General features: G+C 39.9%; 1 protein-coding gene across 1 annotated transcript in view; it reads left to right on the top strand.

Moving 5' to 3' along the window:
• The window catches only part of itgbl1 (integrin, beta-like 1), a 40178-nt gene extending 19700 nt beyond the window's left edge, over nt 1-20478 (top strand). The window contains exons 7-11 of the mRNA XM_028590853.1: nt 1128-1274; nt 8580-8696; nt 15558-15704; nt 17323-17436; nt 19994-20478. Of these exons, the coding sequence (XP_028446654.1) occupies nt 1128-1274; nt 8580-8696; nt 15558-15704; nt 17323-17436; nt 19994-20082 (614 nt within the window). The 3' untranslated portion in view covers nt 20083-20478. The remainder of the gene's footprint in view (nt 1-1127; nt 1275-8579; nt 8697-15557; nt 15705-17322; nt 17437-19993) is intronic.
• Nucleotides 20479-23509: the final 3031 nt, after the last annotated feature.

The following is a 23509-nucleotide window of genomic DNA, read 5'->3' as shown; positions in this document are numbered from 1 at the left end:
CTGCCAAACTCACTGCAACTTTGTAGGTCTTGTCCCTCATGCTGGCCCTTACAAAACCCACAAGCTGACCCTCGGACACACTACATTCAACGTGATCCGATTTAAAGTGGTTTTAACCCCTTTGGACACTGTTGTTCTCGTCCTTGAAAAAGCCATAATGGCAGCCAAGGAGATCATGACTGCACTGATAAGTCTACCATGAAGAAACGTTTTTCTTTCTTCTTTTTATTAAAGATCGTACAGTAGACAGTGAGGTTACAGTAGCCTACACAGTACAGCAGCAAAGACTCTCCCGGACTTTTGCAGGGTTAAACCAAACAGTTGAGTTCCGCCAATCAGAGGCATCACTGTGGAATTGTGGGATTTTTAAGGATTGTGGATAATGAAGTACTTATCTAAGACATCGCGAATAAAAGACATTTATCTAAAAACAAAGTTGGTGCCCCATGCCCCCCTTTTGGCCTCTATATGAGCATATACAATCGCTTAGTCATGTCGTAGTTGGTTTTAAGTCTACCAACGACGGTTAGGATTTTATGGCTTATGCTCCAATTGCCAATGGAGAAATTGTATTGTATTCTTACTTCCGGAACCGGCTGTGGGCGGGACTGTTGATTTCTTTGCCAGGACCAGTAACTTCATGAAGTCTAAGATGGTTTCTTGGCAACTGCTCCTAGCCAAAAAATAGTACAGCACATAATCCCCAATAAAACAGCAAATAGGGTTTGCACGAATTAAACAAATGGCAGATGTGTTAGTTGGTGAGCTTTAGAGGTGCTGGTAGGAAAAAATGTTTACCTTTGGACGAAGCCAGGCTAGCTGTTTCCAGTCTTTATGCTAAGCTAACTGGCTGCTGGCTCCAGTTACATATTTAGCTATTCCTCCCATTTTATCACCTTGAGCCTGTCCTGCCCCTTGTTCATTACTACTACCTCCCTGGCTCCCCTTTCTCTCTCTCCCTCAAACACGAGCTCCCCTTTTGCCCTCTTTTCTGCTCCATAACTAATCCAACTCTCCAGTGTGCCCAACTTCACTCAGTGCTGTTTTTCTCCCCTCAGTACACTTATTAAAATGTTCCTGTACAAAGCCACTTTGTTTCACCTCTTTTCATTTCCACCTCTTGGCAGGTCATGGCCAGTGTAATTGTGGCAGGTGTGACTGCAAAGAGAAATGGGTTGGGAAGAAGTGTGAGCATCCTCTGTCCTGCTCCCTGTCTCTGGATAGCAGTCTGAAGAAGTGTCGAGGAACGTCCAATTTGCCCTGCTTCGGACGAGGTACCTGGTCTTCCCATCCACTTTTGTTGCCATGGTTACTGCAGCAGGCCTCAATCCTCACCTCTTGGTGTAAAATAGGCCATTTCCAGTGTATTACATCTCGTAATCCATCCTTAAGAGGGCTGTAAAGGCACCAGGCCGATCAGCAATCAAATCTGATAGCATATTTAAACAAGCCCTGAAAAGAAAAGCAACCACTGTGCATTTATTGGGTTGCACATATCATATACATGCATGTATATGCCGGTTTGTATTACTGCTTGTAAATGTGTGTCAGTTCTTTGTATGTGTTTGTCCTGTTATATGTGCACTAGTGCTCATACATATGTTACTATGTATATATGTAAACGTTTATGTGCGTGTGTGAGATTAAGGTGCACTGTATGCCTGGAAGCCATTGCTGGAACAGGTCTCTCTCAATAGAAGCCGTGGGTTGGTATGTCTAGATTCATTACACTGCACTTGTTTTCTTGGATCCTCCAATTGTTGGCATAATACTGTTATTAGGCTCAGATAACATTGTAAAGTCGTGCTAGCAAAAGCAAAAGTCCAGGTTGTGCTTCCCTTGTTGTCCCAGTCATGCACCCTTGGGCCTATTGATTGATGATAGTAAGGTGAAAGCGGGGGAAATAGATACTCTAAGAACATAAGTATATATTTTAGGGCTCAAAAAGAATAGAGGCTGTTTGTGTCTTACTCATGCAGTATCTGCCACTTGTGTATGCATAATGGTGCTGAATCCTGATTGGTGCAGTTGAATTACGTGACTTTGCCTTCTTCCAATTTTGTCCTGCCCATTTAAAACAGTGAGCTCAGACAAAACAGCTCGGCAGAAATTTCATGATTAAAATAAGCAACTTTTCTAACTTTGGCATAAATGTGTGTGTTTATAGAACATTCACTCACTCATAGTAAGAAGCTGATTGAGAAAAATGTTTTTAAGGGCCTTTACATTGTGTGATTAAGAAACAAATGTCAAAGCAGGGCTGACTCAGCGCTGTGGAGGTCTGGCAATGTGAGACTAGTGAAACTGCGACGTTGTTTTTACTATTTCTGTTCTTTAATTCTTGTGCAGGAGTAAAACAGTCAGAGCAGTCAGACCATTAACTTCTCAACTGCTACATCAATTGATGCGCAAATCAGTAATACGATTATACAACACTACATTTCTTCAAATGTACACAGCCCAAAGCTTCTCAGCCAAAAAGGGGAGAACAAATTACTCACCTTTTGCAAAGCTGCGCTGTTTAATCTTAACAGTTGGTGGATATAAAAACACCTCTGGCCATGTCTACAGTATACTTTATTAAATGTAAATATAATTCTACAGGGTGAGGTGAAATCACATTCGGAGTCAAGTAAGCCAAAACATATGGCATTTAAGACACAGTCTAGCAAGTTTTCATCCAATCAGCTGTAGGAAGGGTTCACATTAATGAAATTTGAGTAAAGACAAATAATTAGTTAAAAGTCAATTAATCCATAGAATTGCCAGACAACAAAAAGAAAAAGCCAAAATTATGGTATAGCTTTGCCAGACAGCTGCTGTGCCTACGTCCAGAGGTAACAATGCACAATGGTCATGTTACTGTTGTTCTTAGACTGACTGACAATCTCCATTGTTCAGATGTATGCTATGGTCATTTGTTAGTAAGATAAATTGTCTAGTAGCAATGCAGTGCACACTTAGAAGTCTTCTAATGCATCTCTTCTACCTGTATTTTACACCGATGCAGCAACCTTAATCAATCAGCATTACAGTGCTGTTTGGGGCATTGTTCAATATGCTCAAAACATATATTCTGGGAAATCAATGTACCTGTACTTCAGAATAAGAGGACAAAAAGGAAAGTTACAGTAAAGCCTGTTGTATTCTGTTGGTCTCACCGTGATTCAACTTCATAATGTAGTTGGCGGTGGGCGACAAGGAGCACATCCTGCTTGGTCCCAGGGCTCTGCAGATTTATCAGGGGTTAATGTGAAGCATTGATTTCCTGTTTCTTTTGACTGTGGGGGAAGTCAGTGGGGAATCCACAGTCGCTGCTGTGATCCAAATGAAAAGAGGGTATGTGTTTCTTACTGTATGTTATTATAGTGACCATAGACGTTCATAGACATGCATAGAAAAGCTTTGGATTAGCGCAGGCACCTGAAAACATAGGGCAGGGTTGCTACTATGGAGACAACTACATTAACATCACCATGAGCCAATAATCAGTGGCAGTTCTAGACCATTTCAAATAGAGGTGCCAGACTGGGGCCACATGCAATTTTAGGGGTACCAAATATATTAAGTGTTACATACCACCAACCTCCATAGGTTTGGTTCTACAAAAGAGTAATGATACACATATAACATAAACACAAGAATATTCATTCAGTGTCAACCTACATTTAATGTACCACTGCACATGAACAATATCCACTCTTTGGGGTGGAGTTAAAAATGTATTAAAATATATGCCACAGTTAGAGGGGCCAGAGGGGGGTCGTGGCTTAATTTTAAGGGGACACAGTCCACCCTTGCCCCCCCCACTAAAACTGCTGCTGCCAACAATGGGACAATAACAGCAATATGGTAAACAAAGCTCACATAGCCTACTATTACTACAATATGAAGCCTCAATCTTGACTAAGTGCACTCTGCAAATAGAACCAATTTGGTGCCTTTAAATACATCAACTATTCATTACATATTGTGTCTGTTCCATAACAGACTTTGGTTTTGACAGCCTCAAACCAATTCCACAACAACAGTGTTGAGCAGACATGGTGGCCCCCCATAATGAAACAGTAAAGATTAACTTGTGCTGGAAGAGTTAATTAGCTTTAATTCCTCCAGCGGCACCTTTAAATTATCTCCAATTGCTGCAACAAAATGGAACTTTAAATTACCCTGTGCAATAGAACAGTTAATAGGATCCATCAATTCTTTTTAAAAATTGAATTTTGTTTTAGCCATCCATATCTATTCAGTGACAGTTTAAAGTGTACATTTACGTAGTGTAAATGTACACTTTAAACTGTCACTGCACAGTGTTGAATAAATATTTTCCTATGCACACACCCAAAGGAATAGAGTTAGATTAGAATTTTCAATGTTGTCAAATATATCAGCATTTTTGTTCTCTCAACTGCCCATGACCAAATTTTCGTATAGGAGACAATAAAGGCTTTTCTTATCTTATCTTATATACAACTGGGAATTAGAATGTATAATGTCTGCTGAGGCCAACAATTTACATCTATTAGATGTTAAAAGCATTGTCTGTATGTCATAAATTCACAGTCTTCTTTTCCTGCTCCTCCTCTGTTATTAGTAATAAATGTCTGAATGTGCTTTTTACCGTCTGTGTTTAGATGGGCTGTGATAAGGAGGAAGGTTGACTGTGTGTGTGCATGCATACCTTTGTGTTTAGGGTGGCATGTGTGTGGTCCATTTACTTAACTTTCTTTTTCATATGATGCCCATTTGGTTTAGTGTTTGGACGATCACAATGGTCGGAAGCAAACAATTGTTAACAGTTCATTGCAAGGCTTCAATAAATATGTATGCTGGGAAAGAAGAGGGAAATGGAGTGAAAGTGTGACGACACAATGAAGTGAGACAGGAAGCAGGGTGGGAGAGTGAGAGAGAGAGAGAGAGAAAGAGAGAGAGAGAGAGAGAGAGAGAGAGAGAGAGAGAGAGAGAGAGAGAGAGAGAGAGAGAGAGAGAGAGGGAAGAGAGAAACTGAAGTAGACAGACGTAGAAAATCACTTAGGCATGGATGAATGCGGCTGGTAGAGATGGCAGCTTGAGTGGAAAAGCCTTGAAATTTGAAACAGCAGCTTCAGAGCTTTTCTTCCTGAGAGGTGGAGGCACATTTTTTACTGCGGTATTTCCTCAAGGAAACACCTGCTTTCAACATCTTTCTGCTGATTCTTGGGATTCCTTTCCCTGCTTTTTGAAGTGTAGCCTGGCCTGTGGTAGACATTAATTATATGTGTCAGATTGTTAAAGGCACAGTGTGACGTGTGTCACAGTAAAACAGAATATATAGTTTTGGGCAATTATTTCGAAAGGGATCAAAAGCACTTAGTGAATATGAAACTATACCCAACACATTCCTCACCTGTGTTGTTAGATTAGAATGAGTAAAGGGAGAAATTAATCAACTGGACTGCAACTACGCTCTTCAAACACACACCACTATAATATTGTTCTGCTAGCTACTACCACCCTGGAGCTAATGGTTAAGAAAGCAGTTTTATACAGTGTGATGGAAGTCACACATTTAATTGGATAGATGCTCCCAGATCCAGGATGAATCATAAAACATATTGCAACATTTTACAGGAAGAGAAAAAGAGAGGGTTTATGATGTATACATATTCAAAAATGTTTTCTTTTATATATATTTGGCAAAGGGATAACACAACAATTTTCAACAGAGATAGTGAGCAGCAATATATCTGTGTTAATGGTGGCATTTCCCTTGGAAAATCAGACCCTCTTTCTCTGTAGCTATGGATGGTGCGAGTAGTGCTTGCCTATGCATCGAAATGGATTGATTACTGCAGCCTACTTATATTGTGCACTTTACTGGATGTGTTTAAAACAACTATAATACATTTAATACATTCTAATACAGACAATACACCTGTTTGATAGGTGCTTCACTTTGTGTGCTAATGGATGCTTTCATTCACACCACAGGATGAGAAAGGCACAGAGGGGGCAGTTGATTTGACTGGATTTATAATATTTTGTGTGATGGTGGCCACATTGCAGCTGTCACAGAACTGAAAATGAAATCAAGTCAAAAGAGAAGACAAGCTTTGGAGATGATAAGGCTGCCAGAGCGGCTTTAAAACTGCCAATCCTTGGTTTTAGGTTATTTGAAAATCTTGTGGAGTAGTTATTTCCAAAATCCACATTAAATCTTAGTCCCTTTTTGTTTTAAGTAGAATATCAGTCAGCGCATTTAGATTTTACACAGCAGCCTTGTTTATGTCTGGCCACAAAGATGGTATAAGTGTAGACGTAGGGGCAATGCTAGAGCATTTTTGCACTTTTGGCTTTGTGTTGGTTTCACAGCTCTATGGTGTCACAGCTGTGGTTGAGTTATGCAGATTAGCCAGTGCAGCACAGTGTTGATTCTCATTTTTGTATGGGAATGGACATGCATTTTCAGTGTGTTCAGTCCTGAAAATGGGAAATATGTGACACTCAGACACTAGTTAGGAGAGTCACACACAGAGACATCTACAAAATTACGTAAATCTTTTATTGATGCAGCTTTCCCTTTTTCACATTTCAGTGTGTCTCTGTAACAAATTACAATAATGGATGATCTGCATTGCAGAGTGTATGGTGGCTTTCCCTTTAAGTTAAAGTCCCTAGCCATGTTCTATCTGCAGTCTTTGATTTGAAGTCCTGCGAAATCGTGCATGATTTAGAAGGGGGGAGACTTAAATTAAAACCTCAGACGTGGCACCTGGTTGTAAAATGTGGAGTACACTACTTTTGAGCATAGACTCCAAGCTCTTCTACAGAGACTTCAGGTTTATACATTGCAGATCAGAAGGAGTATAGGAGGCATCCTTATGGAGTGCTCTACATTCATGTTTTGGGAGGGGCTTGATTGCATTGGGACTCTGTGTCTCTTGGAAAAACTGTTTTCTTTGGCGAGAAGCTTGCTTGGACTCTCCTCCTATCCCATTAAGAAACTGCCCGGCTGCTTTTAAAAAGAATGAGGGGAGCTGACTTGATTGACCATTATCCAAGCCTACCTTACCACTTGCGGATTAAATATTCATCTATTTAACAAAGTATTAATCCTGCCCTAGCCCCTTTCCAGTGTGTGCTGCACTACAACATGACTGAACTGGCACTACTGCTCACTAAAATGGCAAGAATGAATTACATGTGTGCCCTGTTTTATGAAAACAGAGCCAAAATGTCTTAGGCTTGTGTCTACTGATGTAACTTTGTCATTAAGGTGTTGCTCACCTTAGACAGGATGACAAATGAAACATAAACATAAACACACACACACACACACACACACACACACACACACACACACACACACACACACACACACTGGTGTAGACGGTTTGACGTGCACAGAGATAATCGATAAGGCAGTGTTGTTATGACATCAGTGGTTGCTAGGGTAACGTCCCCAGAGCAGATGGTGGTATGTTATATGTGAAGCAGGAAGAGAGGTTGCTAGTGTGTGTGTGTGTGTGTGTGTGTGTGTGTGTGTGTGTGTGTGTGTGTGTGTGTGGTTGTGGTCATAAAAAGTGACAGTGATGTGACATGGACAACACATTAGATGACGCTGTCAGTCTAGTGGCTGTCTTGCAAATTCATGTTTGGCACTATTTATTGCCCCTAATTCCACTCAATGAGTCACCAAAAGATAAAGATAGGCGCATACACATTATGGAAATGTTTTAGGTGTTATTTAGTGGCAGTAAACACAAAGTACCCAGCAGGGCTGCACACAGAAACACTCAGAGTGAATAATGATTGTGCAAAAAGGATATACCCAGCTCAATACAAACAGGAGAAAAAAGGATGAGAGGCACTCAGTATACTGTGTTTTAACCATCTGTCTTCACTGAGCTAGGAAATTCCCTTTGTGCAATTGTCTGCATTCTTAGGTTAAAGTTGATTACATTTTACCGCTTAGTATTGCTTATGTATTATTATAGTAACATTATCAAAGAAAAAAAATAGTTGTCACTGTACTTAAATTATTTTCAGCAAAAAGTTTGCATGTATAACAAAAATCTGTCATACAAGGCATGAGCATTGACACAAAAGTGACTACCACTTTAGAAGGCATGCACAGGCATCTTTGTGACCTACACAACACCCATAATTATGTCTGAGCAGCATAGTAAAATGATCAATGAGCAGGTATGCTTGCACACCTCCAATGATAGTTCAGACTAGAAGATGCTTTTCTAATGAGATTCACCATTAGCAAAGCATGCTCACTCAGCAAGTCCCCCTGTGGCCTTCTTCACTGGCAGCTCGCTGATTGAAGTGGGATAGCAACATCTCAAAGGTGTGGGTGTGTAGCCCATGTGAGTGTTTATTAGAGTGAGGGATTTACATATGAGTTTTCCCCGTGTGACTGGAGGGAATGTTGTCAGGCAGATTAAGTCTCATTGAAAATCAGTCAGTGAATGAACTGTATGCATGCAAATGACCCCCCTCAGTTACAGGTTGGATTAAAAAGATCTCAGCATGATATGACACATTTCAGGGAAAGAAAGATTCTATGTGAGAAAATGTGTCTGTTTTTGTAGGTCAGTGCCAATGCGGACTGTGTACTTGCTACCCACCTGGGGAAAGTCGTATTCATGGCAAAAACTGTGAGTGTGACGACCGTCAGTGCGAGGACCTCAACGGAGAGGTCTGTGGAGGTGAGAGCACACACACACATACTTGAACACACACACACACACACACACACACACACACACATTTATCTAATCTTTGTGTCCATTAAGGGCTGTTCAAGTTGTGTGAGCAACAGAGGGAATTGACAGAACATGGCAATAAACAGATGGCAAGTCTACCTTCCAACATTACTGTTCAAGCTGTGTAGAGTAGAGAAGTGGGAGGCATACTTTAAGGCATATAGTGTTCCGTGCTGTTTGTTTTCAGCATAAACTATGGACCTCACACAAGAACCACGTGGACAAACATATCGGTTCATGGCACATACAAGGAATTTAAGAGCATTTACTAATTTAATTCATACATCCTGAGACATGTCGTATGAGTCATTACAGATCTTTCTCTACAGATGGACAACTTTATCTGAATGAATATGGCGTTTAAATATTTACAAATATCAATTAAAATTAAGATAATCCAACAAAGCTTTTTTCTTTTTTGACGTTACAGTTATGATGTTATTGGCACTGGATATTCTCACACTCCCAACAGCTGCCTCAGGGTCTTTATTGAGGTGGCTGTCAGGGGAACATTCATCCCACAGTGTAACATCACCTACAGTACTGTATGCTATTCTCTTGTCTATTTCCATCACTGTCATGCTCCCTTGACCCCCTCCCATCTAAGTCAAGGACTGCTTTGCTTTAGCAAGAACTTTTTTAGCATCTAACTTATTTCTGTGACAGTACAGCGCTGCTCGGATGACATGTTGTTGGCAGCTTTATTAATATTTAATTGTTATCGGGGTCCTCAATAAAACTACTGACACTGCTACATTTGCTATGTCTATGTCTGCTGATTGACGACAGCAGAACTCCATAATGTTCATAAATCTCAGGGGCCCACACCTACTCACAAACAGGTGACTTTCATCAGGTTGAATCGAGCAATTTACAACAAGTTAAAGCAGTTAAGATAGTTTGCAGAATCCAATGTGGAATGGAGGTTTTGGTTAAGGGTATAAACATTTTGTAATTTTAGTAATACAAGTCTGTGTACATGAAACAATTAAGAAGAGCAATCCCAAGGCGTATTTCAGTGAGAAACATTGAATCCGGAATGGTACAATTCGCTTACCCGCTAATGCTAATGGAAGCTAAAGATTATGCTTTGTGGAAACTTGCACAATTTAAAAGGTTTGGATTCAGAGTCTATTTTCAATTTGAACCACTATGGTGTTATATTTTATTCCTGATTGCAATGGCAATAAAGATTTTGCTATCGCTCTGACTTCTGCCTCTGATCGCCTCCCTCTACGGAGAGGTTTCCTATGTTGAGGAACATTTGCCCATCTACAATGAAAAAATACTTCCGTAACACGCCAGTCCCCCCACTTCACTACTCCATTTAAGAACAAAAACATTAGATATACATCTACTGATGTACTATTACTCACTTACACTCCTCTCCTAATTATTGCAGAGAAAACCACTAGGGCTGTGTATTGGCAAGAATCTGGCGATACGATACGTATCACGATACATGGGTCACGATTCAATATATTGCAATATATTTTGATACTGTGCATAAGGCGATATATTGGGATTTATAATTTTAGAAAAACTAATATTTAAAAAAAGACATGAAAGTCAAAGAAGTTTACTTTAGGTAAACAATTCAGTACACAGAAAATCAAACTGCCAGTTTGGGATTGTGGTTCACACGTTCTTAGTGAGCACATTTTTATATGCTTAAGTAGGCCAAAACATTGTTAGCTTCTAGCAAAAAGTCAGGCACTGCTAGGCAATGTTATAGGCAAGGACATTAGTGGTGCGTCTCAGCATAGCCATCTAGCGGTAGGGGGTTTAAACACAACATAAACGTGAACCACTGTTTTACATGAATATTTTTGCACGGAAACTAAAAAAAAAAAAATGGATATTGCGTTTTTGAAAATCGATACAGGATTGCAAAATAAAATATCGCGATACTCAAGTGTATTTTTTCTTACACCCCTAAAAACCACCCACATTTTGTATGGCTTGTGGACACACACTCACCTACATTAAAATTATGCCAGGAGCAGACGCTGAATTTGAAGATCAATACAGTGTGATTTCATCTGCTCTCTTTGATATCCACAGGCACAACCATCTAAACCCTTAAGCTGAGTTTGAGACACATTGCTCCAAGCCTTTGAAGCTTCTGTTTGAGGTCTTTAGGAAGTTTGTGCTCTTAGTTTGAGCCATTTAGGCACAACCACTGTAATGATAGATTGCACTGAAAGATTAGAGGCTCACTTGGAATTGATATTTCCCTTTGCAGCTGCTGATGCTGTCAGGCAGAGACAACTAGACAGGATGTCAGATGACAAGGATTGTTGCACATTGGAGAAAAGATGTATAAGAATACAACTTTTCTCCAATGTTTTTCTGTTATTTAGTAGAAGACTACAGCAAACCAACAGTCTGAGGGGAAAACTGGTTGAATGCGCCAAACATAATTCTCGTTATAAGGGCTTTTGTTGGAAATATTACTTATTTGATTGCCTTTTTTGTGTTAATATTATTTTTCTCTTCCACTGTTCAATTTGAGCAGTAGACAGTAGACACATAGTTCTGTATTTTCTGGATACACACTGTACATACTTCTGAAGTCTGCTTTTCTGTCTCCATTACACTTAAAGTGATGAAAAATGTATACAACATGACACATGCACAGCTTTCCAAAGAGTAAACAAACAGAGTGCAGACAGATTTTTCAACAACAATGAGGAGCTTTTCCCTCACACGTGTATCCAAGAAGTCACTTTGCCAAACTGTGTTCAGTGTTCAATATATTGTTTGCTTCACTCTAAGAAATGTATGGCTCACACTTTTTGTGTAAATTCTTAAATTGACGTGCAATCGGTCTAATCCTTTCACCCAGCTAACACACACAGATATGCAGGTGTAGGTGCCTCCCTCTGAGTGTTTTTGTCAGCTGGGTATCAGTGGTGCATTGCAGCATCTGAGGGTAACTTTCTACTTTAAAGGGGGATGCAGTATTTATGTGAATGGATTACTGGGGCTCATTGTCTGCTGGGCTGTCCAGAGACAATTCTTCATGAGGTGTTCGGGAAGAGCCTGTCTGAGCACCAAACACCAACGCACCAAATACATATACACATACACACAGACATGCCAGGCTGACAATTGAGTCTGTATACATACTCAGAGGCCTGTGGAAGCTATTGGGTGTTTTGAGGCACTCTAAACCAGGTAGTGAGGAGAAGGGATCGAACAGAAAGTAGCTTTATGGTGAGGGGGCTGTAAGAAACCTCCTAATCCAGGGAACAGTGCTGTCAGTGCCCATTGGATGTTTGGCCTCACTGCAGACAACAGAGGAGAGAAGTGAGAAATTACACAGGCTCTGTTCATATATTTCAGTCCTTCCGTGTTAACCAGCAGTCAACTCAGTCCACACTTTGCTCTAAACACAAAAAACAAGGGGTGAGAGTAGCCAAAATGCAGAGCTGGTCCCTGTTCATTGATAATATGGCATAATATCCATTCAATTTAGGTTTAATTACGTTGAACAACAGATTATGGTTCATGTGGGGTTTAATATCTGTGTGGTCTTTCAGGCACTTCTATATTATTAAGTGTCAAGTCTGATTTACAGTATCAGAGCTTTTGAAATATTGTAATTTTACAGACATAATTATTGTGTCAACCCCCATACTGTGGGACATGAGTGTGGCATTACTGTTTAGTTAAGACGATTAATGGGTATCAATTATCTGCTCTGCTTTCTCCAAGACCTGAATTATGTCATAGCAACAAAACAAAAAAACACAGATGCGAGGAATAACATTGATGATGGCTTTTCTCTATTTACATGCTTCGGTAAGAGGCAAAATGTGGTTGGTAGCTGGTACAGCTGTATGAGGGTGCTGTTGGATATCTGGCTTATGTAAGCCTGAAATCCATCTGTAAACTAATTCAGTGGCTGGTCCAGAATCCAGGGTAACCCTGCTCCTCCTCCCTAAATGAAACGATCCAGTCTCCCAGAGCACAAAAGTAATGTTATGTTTGAAGTGCTTCTCATTAACATAGTCCTTTTTCCAGTTTTAGTATCACAAAACAAAAAAAGTCTATGGTATCCAAAATGTATAGTATGATACATATCAGCACAGACAGATGCAACATGTAACTTCCATTTCCTTGTAACACACTGAGATTAACACATCCAGACTGCAAATGAGAAGTAACCGTGGAGTTTATGCATGGCTACCCTTATTGACATTAATTAACTCCCTTTGTTTTTGCATTGACCAGGCAATGTCTAGTAACTACAATATGGTCACATTATATCTCCCAACATTAAGTTGAGGAGAATTGCCTGAATGCTTCATCAAGTAATTGACAGTGCACAATGTATTGTGGCATGCTTAGGGCTAGGCTTTAAACCTTGTTTCAGACAGAAGAAAGCTGCATTTCTCAGAGCATTTAAAATGACTTGTCCGGTTGCTTTACCAGCTTCTTATCTGGTACATTTTGTCCTTCAAGTTTTATTTTGATAAAAGTGTTTAATGTATTTTGTAAATAAAGTCTTAATTTCTTTATTCTAAGTGCAGGTATCACCCTTGTCCTTTTATGTTTCAAGATACAGACACTCCTTTTTCAAAACAACATTTCCCTTTTGTTTAAAAAAAGTAACAATATTTTGGACTGATATGAAGAGATATGATCTGATATGGTAAAAATGTTTGCAGTGCAGCAACAGCGTGTGCATAGAGGCGAGCATACATCACCCCCCCCCCCTCCCCTTCCTCCCTTACCACTTTCTTCTCCTCCTCACATTACTCAGTTTCATCCTTTCTCTGTGGCAATGAACTCTTAACCCCTGACAGACACTCTCTGCATACAGCACAGATCTTTGCTGGGTTAAATACCACCACCCCCTCCCCTTCACAGTCCATCTCTTAACGCTACAGCACAATCCATGCTCTGTGAAAGGCAGGTGCAGACTAATTGAATGAGGGCTAGGTTGTCGTTTCTCCAAAGCAATTACCCGCTCTCCCAGGCTGGCTGATTGAGGCAGCCATGCATGGCCTGCCATAGCTGCCACTCCACTCCAACTGAGACAGAAGCTAGCTAACTTTAATTTATAACCTCCCAACATACACACACACACACACACACACACACACACGCATGGATGAGCACACAGGTTTCTGATATCGGGTGATGACTCAGAAATGATGTTGGGAGACCTCAAAAAAGCAACCCGAATCTCCTCACTCACAATCTATCTAATCGTGTTGCGCAACACTTTGTCACAGGTTAGATTTGATTATGGCAACAGCTTCAACAATTCAAACACCATGTAAACATTTTAAAATTTCACTCATTCATTTTAGCGTAGCCCAATTAATAATTTCACAGCCAAATCATGTCCCCCTCATTTCAATTCCCACACCCGGTTCTTTAACAGATATGCAACAAAAGGGAGCATATTTCATTCAACAGGAATAAATATTTACTCACCTCGCTGAATCTGCACGTGTTCAGTGATGCCAAATGATATCGGGTGATGACTCAGAAATGATGTTGGGAGACCTCAAAGATGACGACCAGTCCGATAATTACAAATTAAGTGCAGCTTTATTCAAACAGTGAACAAACTTTCATGACACTGGGACAACCATGAGCATACAGACACGTCTGCCCAAGGATGAACAACATGTACATCAGAATGAATACCTTTTAAACTCTTTTTGTGCTTACACAGCATGAGACATCTATTTCAGTTGGAACAGTTTACTCTTAAACTAAACCTTTTATGGCCCGTGCTCCTAATAGATTCCCACATTCTTGGCTCCAATTCCTCTGTATGAAAGTTGTACCCAAACTCATAATAGATTCTACACATTCCTGTGGGTGAAGGTTGTCCCCAGACTAACCTTCTTGTGTAGTACACTACATACAAGATATAAAATACATTTGAAACATGTAGGCAGAAATATCCAACCTATCAGTTTCTGAGAGTCTTCTCAGGCACAATTAGTATATGTCCTCTCAACCTTCTACCAAACCTCTCAATGAGACCCTGATATCCTATTGAGATATCAATACCACTCAAACAGGGCATTACACAAAACATCTAAAGCATGCACACACACATACATGTACGCGCACACACGCGCACACACACACACACACACACACACACACACACACACACACACACACACACACACACACACACACACACACACACACACTTAAAGGAATTAATCAATGATGCAACTGCCTCTACGTGATACGATTTGTATTGAAGTAAGCATATTGAAAGTGATCCAAGGGTCCTTAAAGATGAAGGATAAGTGAATGAGAGTGTATGTGTGCTTGTTAAAACCACAGTGATGTTTTTGTATATTAAGGCATCCCAGCACCCAACTGCCTTTTTCCAACCAATTAGACGTCCCTGGTTTCTTGTGTTTGTGCATGTTTTTGTCTGCCATTGCCTTTCTTCGTTTTTCATCTCTCTCTCTCTCAAGCGCTGGAGATTTATTAAGGACAGGACAAGACCAGTGATGACAGTTCCTTTCATGTCCCCAGGGGAAATACAACGAGCCTGCTGCGTCTCTCTCGTCTTCCTGTGGCTCTGTCTCCTTGTACTGCCTATTACTGTCAAGGTTCAATGTCTGCTCCATCAACTTTCCGTGTTTATATGCTTTATTGCCTTCTTTTTGCTCTCCAGTGGCATTTCTCTTGACTTTTCGGTCTACATCTGAATGCTTTATCTATTTATTTTTTCTTCTATGGTGCTATTTTCTCATGGCCACGCTCCATATTGTGTCTCCTTTAAATAAAGGCCCTTCTGCCCTCCACCGCCAGGTCACGGTTACTGTTCATGTGGACGCTGTATCTGCGAGGAGGGCTGGTTCGGGAAGCTGTGCCAGTTCCCCAGGTCTTGTGACATGAGTGACGTTCAGAGCAAAGAGCTTTGTGAGACTTCTGATGGTGTCATGTGCAGTGGAAAAGGTGAGAAAGATGTTTTTCAATACTGCTAAGTAAATACTAAGTAAAAGTTTCCATAAGTCACTTTTTGGCAGTGGCGGATGAAGTATTCAGATCCTTTACTTGCACATACACTCCTTGTTTTCTGTGCTAATTACACAATAGATTTAATTTCTTACCCACATTTAAATATAAATATTTCAACTCTTGTGATCTCCACTGCAACAGAAACAGTGGACCATTCATGTACAAAAAGCATTTGACAAAACAGTCTCTACTCAACGTCCTCTGTCAAGTTTCAATTTACAAGATGCTGCATATTTGTCTTGGCCCCAATCTCAAATTCACAAATTTACAAAGCAACTCAATCACCATCACGATTAAGCCGTATCTTACACTGACTGGCTTTGATATGCAGTCATACTGTACTTTTTTTTACAATCAAATAGTACCAAGTAATTAAACCAATAGCAATGCTTTAAAACAGATTTTACAAGATTAACATGAAATGTTCACTCTGAACCCACAACCTTGCTGCTCTGTCACAGGTTAATAATTAATTATATTAATGTAATCCAATAGGCAGGTAGCCTCCTGTCAGACTGAAACTATTATTAATTGATTGGCAGAGAACAAATCAACAGAAATGTCCATATTAATGAATTGTATCATGCAGAAAGGCCAAACAAATGGGTCGATTTTGTGCTTTTTTGTGTTTCATATGATTGTTAATTGAATATTCTTTGGTTTGACTGTTAATGTATCCAAACAATCTGAAGGCGTCACCTTGGGGGCATTTTCAACTTTTTTTTGTTATAGACTAAATGATTAATCAGTTATTCAAAAACAAGTCGCAGCCCTACTGTATGACAACTGTAACCTATACATTTATAATGACACTGCACAGTATCACTACATTGTATGTATCATTAAGTGGCAAATGAAATCACACAAAAGGATTTCTTCCCTGTTGTGTAGCGTTAAATCCACAGAAATACAGTCGACGGACTGCAGTGGGTCCAGCTCTGCCGAGCCGAGCAGGGTGTGAAAATGAAGATGAGCATGTTCATTCTCCATGCTCCACTACATTCAGACAAAAAAAAATTCCTCAGCTCCTTCCCTTGTCTCACCTCTCTCACATTAGTTTCACTTTTCTCCTACTCTCACTCCGCCTGCCTCTCTGTCTGCCTCCACCTCTTATAGTGGGTTCCTGTAACCTGGTGTATGTTGATTGAATACATAGTTGTTGGACCTCTTGGTGTGAGTTTTGGAGAGAAAAAATTTAAGACAGCAGTAAATTTGTTTCCCTATACCATTCCTTAATACCTTATTATCCTGCTGCTGCCCTTGAGAGAGAGGAATAAATGCTGATGAGAAAGAGAGGAAGTTTTAAAGAGTGGGTGGATTGGTTTCCTGGTGGCAAAAGTATATTAGTATCTGTTTCCCCAGGGGACATCTCATATCCACACTATTAATCTTCTGTGTAAAATAAAGAATTTACAGGAAAGAATACACACAGCATGTATTAAAAACACAAGCAGTAAGGGGATGGTGTCGAAAAAAAAAATTACTCAGTGGGTAAGGAAAATTAGATGTTAATGAACTGTGTGTGTGTGTGTGTGTGTGTGTGTGTGTGTTGCAGGTTCCTGTCACTGTGGCAAATGCATGTGCTCATCCCAAGACTGGTGGGTGTCCGGAGAGTACTGCGAATGTGACGACCGAGAGTGTGACAAACATGACGGCCTCATCTGTACAGGTAGAGTAAGATATACATATATACACATGCACGCGCACCATTGTATCTGTAGATTTTGTACACACACACACACACACACACACACAAACATGTTCTGTCTGTATAGTTGTTTATACACAGGAGCCGTTTTCTCCCCACTGATAATGAAAATCTCAGTACATGTTTATAATTATTTTTTGCCCCGGGGCCTGTCAAAATCTGGACAGCTGTTCAGAAGTGTTTCTCATCATGTCTCCATGACTCCAAATGTCAGCCTTAATGTCACTCAAATGAGCATCAGTGATTCCAGATGCAGACAAACATTGCCTAAAATTGTGGAAAATGGGACGAAACAAAATAAATGTGTGGCAATATCTGGTAAGTGTTCCGGATTACCATGTCATACTGCCTGGAGTATATATGTGAAAATGTGCATATGTATTACTACTGTTAATATAATGGCGTACAAGGCAAGTCTTCAATATGCAGATAGAAGCAGTAACTGCTTTGCCAAGCAGTGATGGAGTCCTTTTCTTTCCATGTTAATGGTAAGTTTTCCACAGAGATACACTGCATCTGGAGATTTCATGGACCCTTCAAAACTGTAGGTTCTCATTACCCATACAACCGATGAGTAATGTGGAAAATTCAGCGTATTAGGAATTCCTGCTGGTTAATTTCATGCACTGAATATGACAAAATCAGCGACTTTTTTTTCTCCATCAGATCTACAATAACCTGAAAGGTTTTAGTATCAGCAATACAGTAACACAATTGTCTGTTGGTTTGAGTGAATTCCCATTTAAACTAAGCATTGTTCCGGAGTCTATACTCAGGAGAGCGTGAACAAGGAAGACAGAGCCTCCCTCTTCCACACCAGTGAGAATATATGGGTGGTCCAGTTGAGCTGGTGATATTCATTTCTGTAATGTCAATAAAGTCCCATAAAAACACCAAAACCAACAAAGAATTACAGTACCTACTTACAAGTATTGTCTTTGTATCCTAAGCCTGATCTATCGTATTCCTCTGTGCCATAGAGCTCTTTTCTTGTCAAAAACTATTAAAAATGCATAAGCGAGCCACACCGCGGCAGTGGGTGACATGTTCCTTTACTGCCATGAACACACACACTGTAGTTTAATTTTAGTCCCACATACATATCCTGGTGCCGTATACAGTGATGGAAGGAGTAGCAAGTAAAAATATTAACACATTGACAGAAAAATATAAAAAGTATTGACAGCACAAACAAGCATAACTATAGCTGCCAAAAGTACTGTAAGTAGAGTAAAAAGTACAATATTACCCCCTGAAATGTAGAGGAAGTATAAAGTAGCATAAAACTGAAATACCCAAGTTAAGGACAAGTACCTTTAACTTAAGTACAGTACTTGAGAATTTGTACTAAGTTACATTCTAAAACTAAATGGTTATTAATCTGCAGAGAAAAATAGTCCCCGGCAAATGCACTATTTACTCCTGCTTGTTTAAGGTTTGCTGGGCTTGTGGGTGAGTGCACTAGGGAAGTTTTGAGAGACAGACTAAGGCATTGTTGGTTTTGGTCTTTTCATGAGATTTACTGATAATAAGAAGAATATATAGAGTAAGCCCAGCCTTATCCTTTTAATGAGAGGAAGGTCTTTCTAGTCTGCACCCCGGGATCAGCAGATCAACAGGCAGCTCTGCTCACTTTTATCGTTATTCCACTTACCTACTTATCCATCTCTGCAGCCTTCTGTTTTTTCACCTTACTTTAATCCAATTATTTGTCCATCACCCCTTTTCCCTCCTCTCCCACAGTGATCTTTCACAGTGGATGTCTTTTCAGCTGTGTGACATAAGGCCAGCAGGAGTTCTCCTTCTAACCTCGACATCCTCTGTCTGACAGCTCAGGGAGTTTGTGGGGAGCTTGGGGTTACGGGAAAATAACACATTCAGAGTAGGGTGTTATCCCACTCTGGTTGTCCTCATACCTAAATGAAAAAGTCCTCATACCTAAATTAAAGAGTAGTTTTTTTGTCAGTGAGTCCCAAACCAACCAGTATGATTATGTTGCTGATCTGGCTCTGCTATTGGTTGGACAGTTGAGCTACTTAGCTAAGGTTAGGGAACTTGCTGGAGATGGAACTTGAACTCCAGTCTCTTGTGTTGAAGTCAGTTATAGCACACTTCTTAATCTCTTAGTCCACCCCAAACTTCTACCTGAGGCTTCTAACAACAATATTCCTTCCTTTGCTTTTGAACATGAAATAAACAATTTGTTACATGCAATTTTTCTGGAGAAGACGGTCTGACTTTATTATATAACCACAGTTTAATAAAAGGAAGACTTTTGGGATATCTGAGCTTTATATAAACGTGGAGGATATCATACATATGAAGGCTTTTCTCTCTTAATCAAACCGGAGTTTGCTCCTCTGCTGTGTGGGCAAAAGGAGTGGAAAACCACGGCCTCCATCCCCCAACAGAGAGCTGCACCCAGGGAAGCAGGGTGTGAAAAGAGCAGCATTGTTAAAGGTCAGGCATGATGGCACAGCTCTTAATTCACAGCTTTTCTTCTCACATCTCCTCACAGGGAATGGGTTGTGCGGTTGCGGCAACTGTGAGTGCTGGGATGGCTGGACGGGAAACGCTTGCGAAATCTGGGTGGGAGTGGAGTACTGAGGAGAGAACACTAGTTTTAGAGACAAGAGGCCTGGCTGCCCGGAGCGACCAGGAGCACGGTGGTCATGACCAGGCTGGTAAAACGCCACAGCCAGGAAAACCACTAGAGGAGGGAGAAGAAAAAACTAAACATGGATGTAATTCTGCATATCACTAACAGCATTCCTTCTTTTATTGTACTGGTTACAAATGATCCTTAATACAAGTGGGTATTGTAGGTGTAAAAGAAACATATTACCATGTAAACATTTGTTTCCAAAACAGCTTTATGTATAATTTACCTTTTTATAATGTAGGAACGCTTACATATTCAAGATGGCTACACATAATAGGATGCAGGTACATGACAAATCCAAATGTTGTAAAGGGAAGAATTATTAAAGTTACATTTTTGGATATTGTGGCAGAGATCTGTTTTTAAACGCTACCGAGTGGTGTGTTGGACTGAAAGTTCACTCGAAAGCTCGAGGCACAAGTTAATGTTTGAGGTTTTTATTTCTTTTTAATAATAAAACATTAAATGTGCAGCATGACACAACATTTTGCATGGAAAACAATGCGAAGACCTTAATCATACATGGTTACAAATTTGTTATAACATGACATAACTCCAATGGGCATACTTGCAATGGTATATATTATATATATATATATTAAATTTTTTTTTTGTTGTTGAAAATAAATCATTATAATAGTGCCTAATCTTCTCCACCGGGAAATCAAACCAAACAATCGGACATGAAAGCCACACTGTACTGAAGGTACGTGATGAACATTTCTCACTCAACACATACTAGTGACAAGGGAAAATTACTAAGTGGAGGAAACAGAGAGAGGGTATACATAGTTCAGTTGTGGCATGCTGGATGCCCATGTCACTTCAAAAGGTGGCATCAGGGGATAAGAGCTGCATTGACACAAGAGCTCAGTCACCACTTGAAAAGAGGACCGATAAGAAGTCACAAAGAAAATTTAATGTAAATTCTACTTTGGCCTTTTTCATGCTTAAACTAGCCAATCCCTCTGTTTTCTTTGTCCCATCAAGAAATGACAGGTGCAATAATATACTGCACACTATATTGCATTAAGTATGTTACTGACATTACAGTACACCTTTTATATAAATATTTTATTCAATATGTTGTATGTGTGTATACAACAAACAAACTGTATAGTGTAGACAAACTGGTTGCATATATGTATGTAAAATTTGCAATACATACCAACAGTTCTTGATAGACATAGCCTACTACATGCAGTTCATCAATGCCATCCTCTCCCCATGCAACAGATGGGACAACGTACAAAAAAAGGTTAAAAACAGAAGCAATGAAGAAAGTAAGTTTGCTAGAACATTCTTGGAACACATCTGAAGATAGGCAGAACAAAGCAAACATGATCGGTATCAGGAGACGACATCACGCACGACCCGTATACGAGAGAAAATAAGGACGAACCAAAAAAACAGTGGTTACAGAGATCCAAACAGAGATATACATTTACACACCGTTCATTTACAAAAATAAAGTCAGCCTTGGAGGAGCCAGTTATCTGGACTGCAGGGCTGGAGCAGCAGCCAGCCCAGCATGTAGAGTTTGTAAGAGTGAAGAGATGATTGGCTGTAATGAGGACAGAACATCAGCCCCAAATACAACTACAGTGGTTTCCAGCTCCTTTGTGTGTACAGTACACCATTTTTGTTATTAACAGCTTTGTACAGACATAACTTGAAGTCTAACTAATGTGCTTTGATGTGCTGTAACAAGAAATTATCATGTGTAATCCCAATAAACTCAGAAAATTATATTTACCAAATCTATTTCTTTATGTAATTGCAATTAGCAGCACACAGCAGCAACAAATCTACTTGATATTTTAAACCTTATAAAAAAAACTATTGGAAAAAAAATCAATAAAGCAAGACAAATAAATTGATTGATCAAATAGAGCTTTGATAAACTGCTAACCGTCATGATGAAAATGCAAAAACAGAAAGTGCAATGGGTTACCTTCAGCTTAGCTGTGAGTGTACTGTAACCTACAACATGTCCATTCAACTCCCACACCGAACTTCGGTGCTCTTCAGCATACACAGGGTGAAGAACGATAACCATATACCTTGTTCCTTATAGAAAATACATGCATGTGATTAATTCAAGGTATTCGTACTTCTCCAAAATGACATCAGTCAAAGAGCGTTGGGGGTCTGGATGGAGTTGATTCTTTCGGACAGAACAAAATGCTATCACAGTGAAAGCTTTCGATGAATTGAATCGGATTTGTTTTCTTTTGTAAAGAATCAGTTCGTCTTGGGATGAAAAAAGACTTTGGTCATTTCAGAATGAATACATCTGAGTGTGGTTTTTTGATGGATAATGCTACGTGTCCTATACATGGATGTATCGGGTGGGTGAGGCACCTTTGGCCCAGTGGGGACTGGGAACCTTTTTTTGCATGCCGGGAATCAAGGTCCAAACAGCCACATGATAGGCCAAGATGATCAGTACTGGACTCTGCATGCTGAGCTAGGAGACAAATCCTCTCATAATAATAATAATAATAATCATAATAATAATAACAATATCTAGTCATTTAAAAAGTTATGATTTAGAATAGTCATTTTCCCTAAGTTTTATACAGTGAAAATGTTACAATATAAGCTATCTCTTGTACAACTGCTGCAAGAAGAGGGAACACAATATTAACCTTGCCCATGCTTTAGTTTGCTGAACCAAATAGGGATGCAGCCAGTATAAATGTCACCTACTGGTTTTCAGCCATGTTGTTTTCTGGCTTTAAGAAGACGCTGCCATAAGATGGCTGCCAGTGCTGCAGTTATAGACCATCTGGGTCAAAGCCACAAGCCTTGCCTCATAGTCAAAAGAAGTCGGTGAGTGAGGGACATAGGCCTACAAGGCCTAGAGATATTCCTAGAGCCCACGCTCTGAAATAAGATTAAAGAAAAATAGACTTCAGGTTTTCTTTTTACCAGAGAAGGCGGACTGAACCGCTGGTGGGATAGTGATATGTATACACCATTCCTTACAGCGCTCTCCCGCCCACACACACATCTGTTTGTGTGTGTGTGTGTGTGTGTGTGTGTGTGTGTGTGTGTGTGTGTGTGTGTGTGTGTAGGGAGCTCCTCGCATTGATTGCAGTGGAGGTAATTAGCACTTAATCAACTATGACTGCAGGAGATATCTGCCAGCCTCCAGTGTGTTTTTATCAGCTGTAAAAAGCAACATCTCTGCTTTTTCCCCACAAACTTTGTGTGTCTTGTAAGTGTGTGTGCATGTTGTAGGCGAGATGGAAATTTGAATAAGTTGTTTCATATATATGTTTGTTTTTATGCCACATCTGTGTGAATGTGTGAAAGAAAATCACACAACTCCCTTGAAAAATGTTTTTATCTTTTGTAGGTTACTTG

This window comes from Perca flavescens, chromosome 11 (genome assembly GCF_004354835.1).
Source record: "Perca flavescens isolate YP-PL-M2 chromosome 11, PFLA_1.0, whole genome shotgun sequence".
Classification (NCBI taxonomy): domain Eukaryota; kingdom Metazoa; phylum Chordata; class Actinopteri; order Perciformes; family Percidae; genus Perca; species Perca flavescens.
Note: the sequence above shows the minus strand (reverse complement) of the source record. Positions and strands in the feature narration are given on the sequence as shown.